Raw genomic sequence first — 12,290 nt, 5'->3', positions numbered from 1 at the left:
ATACATACGAACAAAACAAACCTAAAATGTATTTTTGTTTCTATTGTACTTACAAATACAAATGTGACAGTAAACTAATCGAAATGAAACATTTTTTGTTTGTTTTTTGCTGATTATGGCTGGACAATTGGAAAAATGCCACTCTATAATCTACGCAATGCTGTTCTACGGCAGTAATTTTCAGTGTGGTACACGGGCTCCCTCTAGTGGTACGTGAAAGAATCACTCAATGAAATGTTCAATCTGTGCATAATGTTACAGTGGCTTCAATTAGTCACGTGCAGATTTTTGCCCCTATATTTAAGCGTAGTGTTACTATTCAAACTGTGGCTAATATTACAGTAATACACTTATTAGAAATAAGTCGAGACCCGCTGTTCGACATAATTACGCAACGTCATTATCACGCAATTGCAACATTATTGAGCAATTTTTAGATCCGCCAGCTCGCAGCATCCCTTGGAAATGAGTTGGCAACCTTGACGCCCCCCACCCCTCTCCCCCTCTCCCGCCACCACCAGCATCAGCCAACACACACATGCAAGCAACATGGCAAAGTTTGCCCAGTAGGCCCGCGAGCAGTGGGGGCCTATCAGGGGCTGTAAATACTTGATGAGATATGATAGTGCAGCACAAACACTGGCACACTGGCACTCCACCACAGGCCATTAAGCGTGTCTGTGTGTGTGTGTGCGTGTGTGCGCGCGTGTGTGCGCTTGCCCTTTGGTGGAGCGGCCCATAATGAAATAAACAAACATCGTCTCCCCCCGGTGACAGGAGAGCGAGGCCCCGCGAGGCCCGCGTGCGCTCGCCTGCTAATGAGAGGCTGCGGGAACACAGAACGCCATTGGCTGACGTGGAAAGATTAGCGGACCCCACACCCACAATGCCCACAATGCCCACACACACACAAATCCGACAGACCGCCAAAACATGAGGCTGCCGGGCTCGACTCGGCTCTTAATTCTGACTCAGGTTGCTCCACTTTGCATCACTTTGGCTCACAAGGTAAAAGTTGTTTTTTATTTTAATTGTTTGTGTTTCTCTTAAGAAAATATACCTTATTTTTTAACAATTTCTTAAGACATGGTTATACATATTTTTTGATAATTTTATTTTCGAGCAACAAAAAAAATCTCATGGTAAATGGCCTAGGTTTTAGTAAATATTCTTTTCCATATTTGTTTTCCTCCATTTAAAAAATGTAAAATACGCATTTTTTTAATTTAAAAAAAAAAAAAAATTGTGTGTGTTTTTGCTAATTATTTTGTGTTGCTAATGATTTAATAATCATTTATATTTGGCTATTTTAAAAGGTTGCACATCTATTTTTTTAACATTGTTTTTTCAGTCACCAGTGGCGCTGTCATACACGGGCCTGCCTGACTCGCATGGGTTCCTTTCCCACTCAGTGACGGTGCGAATAGTCTTCTGCCTCAACATGTGCCCAATGAGCGACTGGCGACAAATTTAGGTTGCAATTTGCCTTTCTTCCGACGTCAGCCGGGATTGAGCCCAGCTCCCCACGTAGAAGCGGTATAGAAAATGGACAAATGCATTTTTTCAAGGGGGAAAAAAAAAAAAAAAAACATATTCCAGAGGTTTTTGTTGTTTTTGTTCGAAAAGAAAGTCACAAAGATGGCCTGGTTCCAAATGAGTCTTAAGGTTTCATTGTCGACATGAAGAGAGAACAAGTGGAGACGGAATGCATGTGCAATTTTAGCACCATGTTTTTAATTGCAATGGCGTTGCCCCCCTTTGGGCTCTAATTCAATTGTTTTTTATCTAACAATTAACCAAGTGTAATTGCAGGCAGATAGCGCGGACGCGCCTCAATCCTGGCGGGGGGGGGGATAAACGCCGCCAGCTGCAGCAGCGCTCGCGGAGGCGGCGCGGAGGGAACCGTGAGTGCCGAGAGTTTGACGCGAGCTTTCATGGTGGCGATCAAGCCCTCATAATCTACTCATCTTTGGCTTTTGACCAAGTGGAGCTCGAGTTAAGAACAATAAAAGACTTGTAACTTTGAGAACAAGTGAGGATGTAACTCTTGGGCTCCGGAAAATAAGGAATAGGGATACTATTCCTTTTCAAGGAAATTGTTTGTTTTGATCCTCCAAATTTTTCATTTCACTAAAATAAAATCTTGCTTTTTTTTTAGAAAAATAAATAAAAAATTGTCAGCGCCGTTGTTTTTAAAATAGTTTTTTTTTTAAGACAACACCATAGAAAAATGTAAAAAAATGTATACTTTATCCACCCAAATTGAGCAAACATTTATTTTTGGGTGGAAATAAAAGTAATTTTTTTTAGGAGAAAAAAAAAATTTGAAAAACCTTTTTACAAAACCGGAAAAAAAAAGTACAATTAGTTCTTTTCAAGTCCCTTTTTTTTTTTTTTTTTTTTTTTTCTTTAGCAAAAAATATTACAAAATAATAACTGAAAAGAAAAAGCTAATATTTTTTTAGTACAAATGTTTGTTATCAATTTATTTCGGAAAAGGTCCGATTTTTTGAGGAGAATAATTCTTTTTATTTTATCAAGGATTTTTAAAAAACATTTTGGGAAAAAAATTCTGCCTGGGTAATCATTTGATGCTCGATAGCAATAGCTTCTACGTACATGTATAATCTGTTCTCTGTCTTTGGCTATTAGCAAGCTAAAAGGTGTGCGAAGTGTCGCTTTTGAGCCGCGCTTTGTTTCCTTGATGTTTTGGACTTGTTGTGTCGGCGGCGATGTAATCCTTTTAGAGGCCCCCTCAAAGTCAACGCTCGCTCGCTCGCTCGCCGCCGCCTCGGGGAGGACATACGTTGCCCGATCTCATTTGCTGGAAGGAGTCTATCCTGAGGGGAAGTGCTGACGGAATGCAAAGTAGCAAAGTCCATTCAGATCCACGCAATAAAGCGCCTGCCAGAAAAGAAAGCTCCAGTTTTTAAGGAATTTGTTTTAGGACAGAAAAAGAAAGAAAAAAAAACATTTGTTTTTTTGTTGGCAAAAAAAAGGAATTCTTCAAGAACAAGCAAAAAGTCTTATTTTGAGAGTAAAAACAAAAGAAATTGAGACAAATATTCAGTTTTATAACATCCATCCATCCATTTTCCAAACCGCTTATCCTCACAAGGGTCGCGGGCGTGCTGGAGCCTTCAGTTTTATAACGTTTCTTTAAAAATGTAATTCAGTTTAAAATTCTGATTTTTTTTCAAAGCAAAATTTTGCTTTGTTTGACAAAAGGTAGACATTTTTTTTTCAACAGCAGAGATCATATTCTTCCATGAGAGAAACTTTGCATTTTTTAAAAGAAAGAAAGTAATTTTTGTAGGAAAAGTAATGTTTTTTTTCTAATAACAAAAATCCTTTTCAGGTATTTTTAAGGACTTTTAATGATAAATTTAAAATACATATTTTTAAGTACTTTTAATGATCATTTTTAAAATACATTTCAAGAAAAATATTTACTTTTACAAAAAAAAATTTCAAAAGCGATTCAGCGGGAAAATAAATTCTTTTTCAAGGAAAAACTTTTTTTTTTTTTTTTTTTTTTCTTACAAAAAGTTAAGTTTTTAACTTAGAAATATTGACCATATTCTTTCATGAATGCAACTTTGGAAAAAGTAATTTCCAAGGAAAAAGCTTTTTTTCGACTTTAAAAGAAATCTGTGCTTTTTTCATATTTTCATGGATATTTTTGTATCTTTTCAGGAACACCAGGATTCCTTAATTTTAAAAGAAAACGTCAACAAAATTGGTTATTTTTCAATGACTATTTTTGAAATAAAAGTGTATTTTTAAATGAGTTTATTTTGGAAAATGCTCTGTTTTCTGAGAACAAAAATGGCTTATTTTCGCCGGCTCAAATTAGATGGACATTTTTGTGGGGAGAAAAACAAAAGTTTTTGACATGCATCATGCGCCTCATAATCCATTCGTCTTTTGCTATTAGCGTGCCAAAAGAGGACGTGTGGTGAGCGATGAGCCGCTTTTGAGCTGCGCTTTGTTTCCTTGATGTTCTTTTGGACTTGTTGTGTTGGCGGCGATGTAATCCTTTTAGAGGCCCGCTCAAAGTCAACTCTCGCTCGCTCGCTCGCCGCCTCGGGGAGGACGTCCGTCGCCCGATCTCATTTACTGGAAGGAGTCTATCCTGAGTCTATCCTGCGCCGGCAGAATGCTAAGTAGTCCATTCAGAGGCTCGCACAAAAGCCTTTTTATTCCGTCGGACTGACCTTGCCGCTCGCCACCGCGGCGTCAACGCGACACGGAGCGGGAGACGCTTCTCGTGTGACGCGCCGACCCCCCGACCCCCCGACGACGACAACGCCGACAATTTGTGCTTTTCATACCGTCTTAGCCGCTTGACACAACCATGTTTTACATTGGTACTAACGCGCTCACATCGTACTCTTTAACATGCTCGCAAGGGGCTTCAAGCTGTTTATTGCCACTCCCGGTTGAAGTTGACTGTAAACGAAACATAACACAGAGAGAGTTATACACGTTGACAACTCGCTTGCATAGCTTTGCCCTAGGAAAGTCCACTCGCTAGCTAAGACATAATGCAAAACACCGTCGCCGAAACTAGCATCAGTTGTGCCCATCCATTTTCCGGGACGCGGGCGCGCTGGAGCCAATTCCAGCGGACTCTGGGCGAGAGGGGGTACACCCTAGTTACTGCCCCCCGGTGGCCAAGGCGAGCACACCAGAAGGAGCCACACGATCACAGTGAACGCGTGATTAATCCTTTACATTCCATTATTTTTGTCGTTGTTCATTTGGGGGAGGCAGGAAGTGATTCTTGGCATTAACCTTCATTGCAATTGGGAAGTGTTTTAGTTCCAAGCAAGGGCGGAGCCAGGCAATTTTTAGCGAGGTGGCTCATAAAGGCACAATTGGATGTAAACAGTCGTGGGCGTCATTTTGAAACGTAAGCGCGTTACCTTCCCGACGTACTGCATGTCGGTGCCGGTGTACTCCTCCAGCAGGAAGAACTGGTTCCACATCCACCCTCGCTTGGAGCGCCTGAGCGCCACCCCGTTGGCGTCCTGTCCCGTCAGACCCGCGGACGCCTTGTGTCCCGGCGTCGTCCTTCGCGGCGGCTTCAGCCCCGTCGCCGGCGCCGCGCCCAGGTGGGCGGCGGCCCACAGCGCCATCAACACGCGCAGCGTTTCCATGGCGACCGGGGCCTTCGGTCTTCAGCCCCCCCCTCCTCCCTCCCTCGGCGCTTTGTCTCCGGCGGTCTTGGGGTCAGAGTGACGTCTCAGTCGTCATTCTGGATTTGAAGCAGGAAGTGACCCCACACACGCACCTGGACATCAGGAAAACAGAATCCGCATCAGTAAAACAGCACTGTACTGTAAAATACAAACAATAGAGATAGACGGATACATTTGATTCATGGCTGATACCGATTGTTCGAAGTCAACCGATATTTGGTGCCAATTCATTTGCTGTAAAAGGAAAAATATTGGCATCCAAATTTTGAATACAAACTCCCAACGCTTTGTTTAAATGCCTTTAAGCTTATGCTTATCAAATAGGTTTTCGGATTTGTATTTATTTATTTATTTAAATCTTAGTCAATAGTGCAGGGAGCTCCCAGGCTCAGCAGTATGTTTTATAAGTTCAATGAAAACTGAAATGAATAAATAGATAAACAGCCAACCAAATAAACAAATCAATAAATAGTTCCCTGCAATTTACCCAGTTTTGAATTGATCTCTTATCGGCTGATGCCGATATGCGTCAAAATACCGAATATTGGCCAGCCCGCCGCATCATTTCATGTGGCCCGCGAAAGCAAATCATATGCCTCAACTTCATGCTAACGGGACTTCAGTGGCAGCGTATCTGAAGCTCGCACGTGACTAAAATTTTGCCTCGCATTCTCCCCCCCCCAAAAAAAAATAAAACACCTGACTCGTTCTGTTGTGTTGAACGTCAACTGTCATGCTGTCACAAATGTTCATGCATGTCAGCCGTGTGAAAGCGTACACAAATTCGCCAATGTACCGCTTTGCTGGGATCTGAAAAACATTTGCGGAAAAATGAGAGAAGTTCGGCTTTGATGTGCCAGTTTTTGTGGAAACTGTGTGAACAAAGTCAAAATGGATGCAGAAGCGAACATTTTATGGGAACTCTGCATGAAAGAAGCTTTTTAAACTTGTGGATGGGGGAACTCTGTGTGAAAGGGGCTTTGATGGACGCTTCCTGTGGGAGTCATTGTGCATTCATGTGTCCGCGGCTTGATCGACAGGCCTCTGGTGATAACATGAGATTAGAAAAAGCTACACATGGTGGTACACCTACGCGACTGCACTTTATCTGCATTGAGTCTGAGAATCATCACATTATGGAGTGGTGGGCGCCTTACAGGGGACGGGGGGGGCGGATGGGGGTCGTCAATATCTGCTGAAAGCATCTCACGTTGTTATCCTGTGACCACGGCAATGTCAAGCTCACTTCATTACCTGAAGATAGCGCCTTACAGTGAACGACTGTTCGCTAAACGCGCACGAGGACGGCCCACGTGGGCGGCGGCTTCTGAAGACCAAAGGAAGCGGTGCAGGATGTGAGGAAAAGAAAGGCGGCGGCCATGTATCTATCGGCCATTTGTTCCTCGGTGTTCATTTCTCATTACCAGTTTGGAAGGAGGGTTATCAGCGGCGGCGGATGCGGTGCATGCTGGGAAATGAGGAAGTGGAGTTGAAAGAAATCAAATACACCTTTTCAAAATAAACCAGAGGCACCGGGGCACTTTCAGGTGGCAGAAAGTGAGCGAGCACCGATGACCATGACAAAAATTGGTTGGGTTTCAGCTTGCACCGCAAAATATGTCCCAAAAGGTTTAGGTTTTTTTTTCCCCGATTTCCTTAAAAAAAAAATAAAAAAAATTTCGAAAGGAATCACGTGGGTGAGGACGATAAAGCAAGTGGATGTTGCAAATAAGATTGCAGTGTTTACCTCTAAAGGGAACAAAACTTCTTATCAGTGGGTTAGTGGAAGGCATTTTTTTCCAGGTATCAATAAAATGTTTTGGTTGGGTTACCTTTGAGTAATTCAGTAAAACACAACGGCTCGCAGTGTTCAAGCCATTCACCGTTTTCTCATTCGCTCTGCCTCGGTCAAATGACGTTCTCTTCTAGGGTTTTTGTTTACTGGAGGTGATATCGGAGCCCGGGCGACCCAGAAGTACGTCGCGGTGGAAATCTGTGGCTTCAAAACAAACAGGACACCAGAGGTGAAAAAAAAAACAGGTCAATCTCCGAAGGCCAAACGTTCTCGTGATGATGCCAGCTCATTCACAGAAGAAGTCAAGGAAGATGAAATAGCTGAAAGACTTCGATCCCCGCACAATGACGGCAGGACGTTGATTTTGCGTGAAGTCTGGAATAGACACTGAATTAAATCACGGTAAAGTCCTGTTCAGGGTAAATTTCCAGGCCTCTTGAGGCTAACAGCCAAGTTATTGGACAATGAGTGGAATTCTTAAAAATTAATAAATCTTAATTTCGGTTGGCATCCTTTTTGGACCTTTAGAGACTCAATCCGTAGCGAGAAACGCAGAAAGGCTTGGAATTGTCTTGACGCTGGCAGCTCAGGTCCTTCTAATCGTTTGTCCGCGGAAGGAAGTTTTTGACGGCGGATGAATTCTCGGGGGTGGCGTGCAGGGGACGTCCTGTCAGAGCAGCGTCAGCAGTCCGGCGGGGACGCGGGGACGCGGGGCCATCCATTACTGTCTCCACCAGGCCACCGTGCCCTCATTTCCCCTTATGAGGCAAATTGAAGCCTCTTTTTTTTCCCCCCTCCCTGCGTTGCACTTTATAGCATGTCCTCCCCCTCCTTTTTCTAACCCCCCCCAGCCGCCTGCTTTGCTTGCACAGGCCAAAGCTGATATGCATGACGGCTCTGCTTGGCTCTGAAAGCCACTCACTTTGCATGTGTCCTCTGCCGGGATCAGCAGCCACTGCGGGAATAGAGAAAAAAATCCAAAACAAAACCGGAAGAAGAGGAGCTCGGGTCGGGAGAGGAGGTGCTGATGGAGGAAGGTGAAAGTGAGACGTTGGATTATTAAACCTCTGACCGCCGTTCTGGCTCCGCTCGCTATCCAACTTCACCAAATGGCCGAGCGGTCTCCCTCCCGCACTCCCGCACGCTCGACTTTTATGAATCGACTGAATCGACAGCGCAATGGGACACCAACAACAATCCAAAAGTGAAGAAAATGTGCATTTTGGACAAACGTATCGGGTCACCTACAGAAAGCAAAAAGTGGACAGAAAGTGTTTCTTGGATCAAAGCCACCACTCGTGGGAGTTAAAACACAACAAATGGGACTCGGGCGGGTATAAACCTTCACACTTGCCTTCCCAGCAAATGGAAACATCTGAGGCACAGTGGAGCCGGGTACCGGCACGGGCCGTGCGGGCAGAACTCGGATATTGCCGCATTCGCAGCTGTTGCGGCTCCTGGGATTCAAATTCGACCCGGGAAGAGGTGGCTGCGGCTGACACCCAAGTGGACAAAAAGCAAAACATTGAAAACAGAAGGAAATGAGAGCTTTGGGCAAAAGTATTGGGACGCCGACATGAAACTGGAGGAAAATGTGGGCCGATGTGTGCAAAAGTACTGGGACGCTTACAGGAAGGTAAATTGTGGCTTGTGGGCTTAAGCGTCTACAGGAACGCAGTAAAAGCAATTAAAGCGAGTCCTCCCCGGGTCTGCTCGCTATCCAAATCCACTAAATGACGGCGCGGTTTCTGAGCCGCGCTCCCGCACGCTGGACTCTATGAAGCGACTTTATTGACGTCTGCTCGGGGCACGTGGGACGGGTCGCTATTGATTAGCTGTAGGCCTCGGCTCGCTCGAAAATACCAGCAGCGTCCCCGGGGGCGGCTCACGAAGCTTTCTGCTCGCCGTCGCCCAGCAGTGACGCGTCGGCCTTTCCCGTGGATTTCTCCATAATGTCACTGCGGAAAAGCTAATGCCTGCACTGTATGGAGCGCCAGCGCCGCCGGGTCCCCGAGGAACGCTCGCCCCTTGACCGCATTTGTCAAAGCCCGGAAGCCATATTGCGCCGCGCCCCGCCCCCGTAATTCTCCTGACGAGGCGCCGCGACCGGGAAGAAGTCGGCTCAAGCTTTTTTTTTTTTTTTTTTTTTTTGCCATGTCAAATAAAAATAAATAAATACATAAAAATGTCACAGCCGGTTAGGAATGCTACGGAGCCGCGTGTCGCCCGGTGGCGACGACAAAATGCCTGCCGCGCTACATTTGTCCTGGGCGAGGGTGAAGAAAGGAAGATGGAGGCAGACTGGAAGGAAGGGACATTCCGCTCGGAACGTCGCACTGCACACTTTTTACGCTACGACGAACGCATTTATACACAAAGCTTGAAATGAAGCATTCTCGTCAATAACCAATAACCTTACACAACACTAGAGAGAGAAAATGGACAAAAGTATTGGGACACTTGAAGGCATCAAAAAGTGATGGAAATTTGTAGTTTGGACCAAAGTATGGGGACGCGTGCAGGAAGTGAAAAGTGTGTGTGTGTGTGGGGAGGGGGGAGGGGGGGGGGGGGGAACTGGACCCTGCTGGACAAAAAAAAAAACTTCACTTTCAGCGGGCAAATGGCAAAAGAAAAGGAGGAGTTTGGACGGAAATATTGGGACACCTGCAGAAAGTGAAAAGTGACAAATATGTGACATTTGGACAAAAGTATTGGGACACCAAAAGTACATGAAGTGAAGAAAGAAAAGCTCAAATGTGGATAAAAGTAGTGGGACACGTACCGTAGGAAGTGGGAGAAATGTGGAAGTGGCCAAAAGAATTGGGACAGCCACAGGAAGGGAAAACTGGGGAGATGGACAAAAGTATTCAGACTGCTACAGGGCTTGAACAGTCAAGAAAATTTGGAATTTGGACAACATTATTGGGACGAGCATATGAAAGTCTTCCGAGTGGACTTTTTTTATATTTACATATTTGTCCTCGGTTGCGTTGGAATTTCCCAAAGTGCTTGGAAGCACTTTTGAGTCAGTCTCGTTCTATGTTTGAACGCGTGGCCGTCGGTCCGTGAGCAGGTCCGATCGTGTCGGCGATCGATCCAGACGGTGTCGCCATGACAACCGAGGACGGCGGAAGTGTTGCGGATGCAAAAATGCGCTCGCTAAAAGCAGAGAATGTGTTGCGTGCATAAAAGCTGTGTAAATGTGCCGTTCTTTTCAACGCACCACTTCCCCCTCTTTGGCTTTTATCTCCACTTAATAGCATTAAGAAGAAGAAGAAAGAGTCCCAGCCGGATCATAAAGAGGCCTTGAAATGAATAGTGATTATTATTATAGTCAATTTGAAAGTGGTTTACGGCCTTCTGGAAAAGCAAAAGTGAGCGTCAGCGTCTTCCTCTGTCGTCCGTCGCTTATTTTGGAAAGGCGTCGCAGGTCTTGAGTTGCCGTGTCGGCTTCCTGGAGGAGCGCGGGGGCGTCATAATAAAGGTGTGTAATAGAACATGACACCGTAATCATATCCTCTCAGTTAAGAGCCGCTGTTTACACTGGGCGCCCTTTGATTTTCTCGCCCCTCGCAGAAACACTGGCGGCCTTTTTGTCTCATGGTGGCTTCGTATGTGCCGTGTAATTGCATAAAAAAACAAAAAATGAAAATGAAAATAGCAAATTGCTTTAAAGTGCGTGTCGCAGCCGGCCGAGCAATAAGACCTGAGCGCTCGAGCTAGCTAGTAAGCAAGATTAATGTGTCTGCTGCCAATTTTCCCAGCGTGCACCCCGATGATTGGACGTTCGCCACGGCGCCCGACGGAACATTTTTACAATCGTAACAATTAGCCATTAAAGGTAGCTATTGGTTTTATCGAATGCTGTCGCAGCCACCGTGGAGACAAACGCCTTCATCAATACGGCCTGGACGTGCGCCGTTAATGGGTTTTCACATGCGCGCAGACGAGGCGGGTGGCATTTTACACCGGAGAGCGCCCCCGCCCCCTCCCGCACGCCGGCCTTCGTCTGAATTTGTATTTCTTCTCTAACGAGCGACGTGAGCGACACGCCGAAGCACCCTATGGCGCCCGGCGAGCCGAGGCAACCTCGCCGCAGCCTCGGGGGTGCAATTAAAAGTGAGGGAGGAGAATGTCAGCCAGGTAGGCGAGCGAGCTGGATGGGGGCGGTGGGCGCGGGCCGGGCACGAGGGAAGGTAAGGCGGCGCTGATGCCACAGACAAACTCGGCGACGCTACAAGCTGCAGGGAACATTTACATATAATCCGGGTCAAATTCAACCTGTTTTGACAGCAACAGTAGTTCCTTCAATGTCATTCATGTGCCCTGAAATTTGATGACCCAAAATGCACAGAAATGAAAATATTGAAAAATTGAATTCTTTTGTACAGGTCCTATAAAGGCACGGCCACATTTGAGTCGTGTCGACTAAAACGGATTTGAGATTTACCAGTGTGTTAAATCTTGAATCTGTGAAACTGTAACATGCCGTAAATGTAGTTTTTTTTTTTTTTTTTTTTTAATGGCGCGGTGTAACAACGTTCAGGAAAGGGAACTTGAAACAGTCCAGAGAACTGGGGTATCTCGAAAAAGGGGGGAAAACAGCTTGAGAATGATCACACATAAGGAACAGGTAGTTCAGAGGTCAAAGGGTGCCTTGACAAAGGCGCGACACCTGCACCGGCAAAAAAAAAAAAAAAACGAGTACCTGCAAAGTTTTGTCTGAAACACGTTTGAGGGATGAATCATCGATTTCCAAATGTCAACACATTTGGAAAAGATCTGTATTTCATATAGAGAATTATGATACGGATATTCTTATACTGTAGTCATTTTCACATTTCCATCCAAATTGATGGATTGGGGGGGAAATAGTTCTGGGGACATGCTGCAAAGAGGGTTGTTCCACATTTTTGTTAATGTCGCTTCGAATATCAAACTCCTCATTTATCACAACAAGACTCATCCGAGCTCCTCCTCTTATGCAAACGATAAGAACGCCCTATGAACCTCATCGATACATATTGATCGACGGGACCACCGTCTAGACTCGCTGACGCTTGGTCTCCAAAACACCAACGCCAACCATTCGGGTTTTATGTGACGTAGAAAACTCCTCATTAAGGAAAGGAGGAGGAATAAAGGCTCATCGATGCCCACTTTATATCCCCCTCTTTATGATATGAAGCATAAAAGTCCAACAGCACAAATCGGGGTCCAAAAAGAAGCACAAATGAACAAAAAAGTCGACAAAATTGAAGACGGCTCATACAAGGACACGTACAATCAAT

At 45.1% G+C, this 12,290-nt stretch overlaps 1 protein-coding gene across 1 annotated transcript in view; it reads right to left on the bottom strand.

Moving 5' to 3' along the window:
* The window catches only part of LOC133396717 (cadherin-6-like), a 50,770-nt gene that overhangs the window by 20,497 nt on the left and 17,983 nt on the right, over positions 1-12,290 (bottom strand). The window contains exon 2 of the mRNA XM_061666841.1: positions 4,929-5,296. Within this exon, the coding sequence (XP_061522825.1) occupies positions 4,929-5,162 (234 nt within the window). The 5' untranslated portion in view covers positions 5,163-5,296. The remainder of the gene's footprint in view (positions 1-4,928; positions 5,297-12,290) is intronic.

The sequence above is a fragment of the Phycodurus eques genome, chromosome 21 (genome assembly GCF_024500275.1).
Source record: "Phycodurus eques isolate BA_2022a chromosome 21, UOR_Pequ_1.1, whole genome shotgun sequence".
NCBI lineage: Eukaryota > Metazoa > Chordata > Actinopteri > Syngnathiformes > Syngnathidae > Phycodurus > Phycodurus eques.
This window is presented reverse-complemented; position numbering and strand designations above follow the sequence as displayed.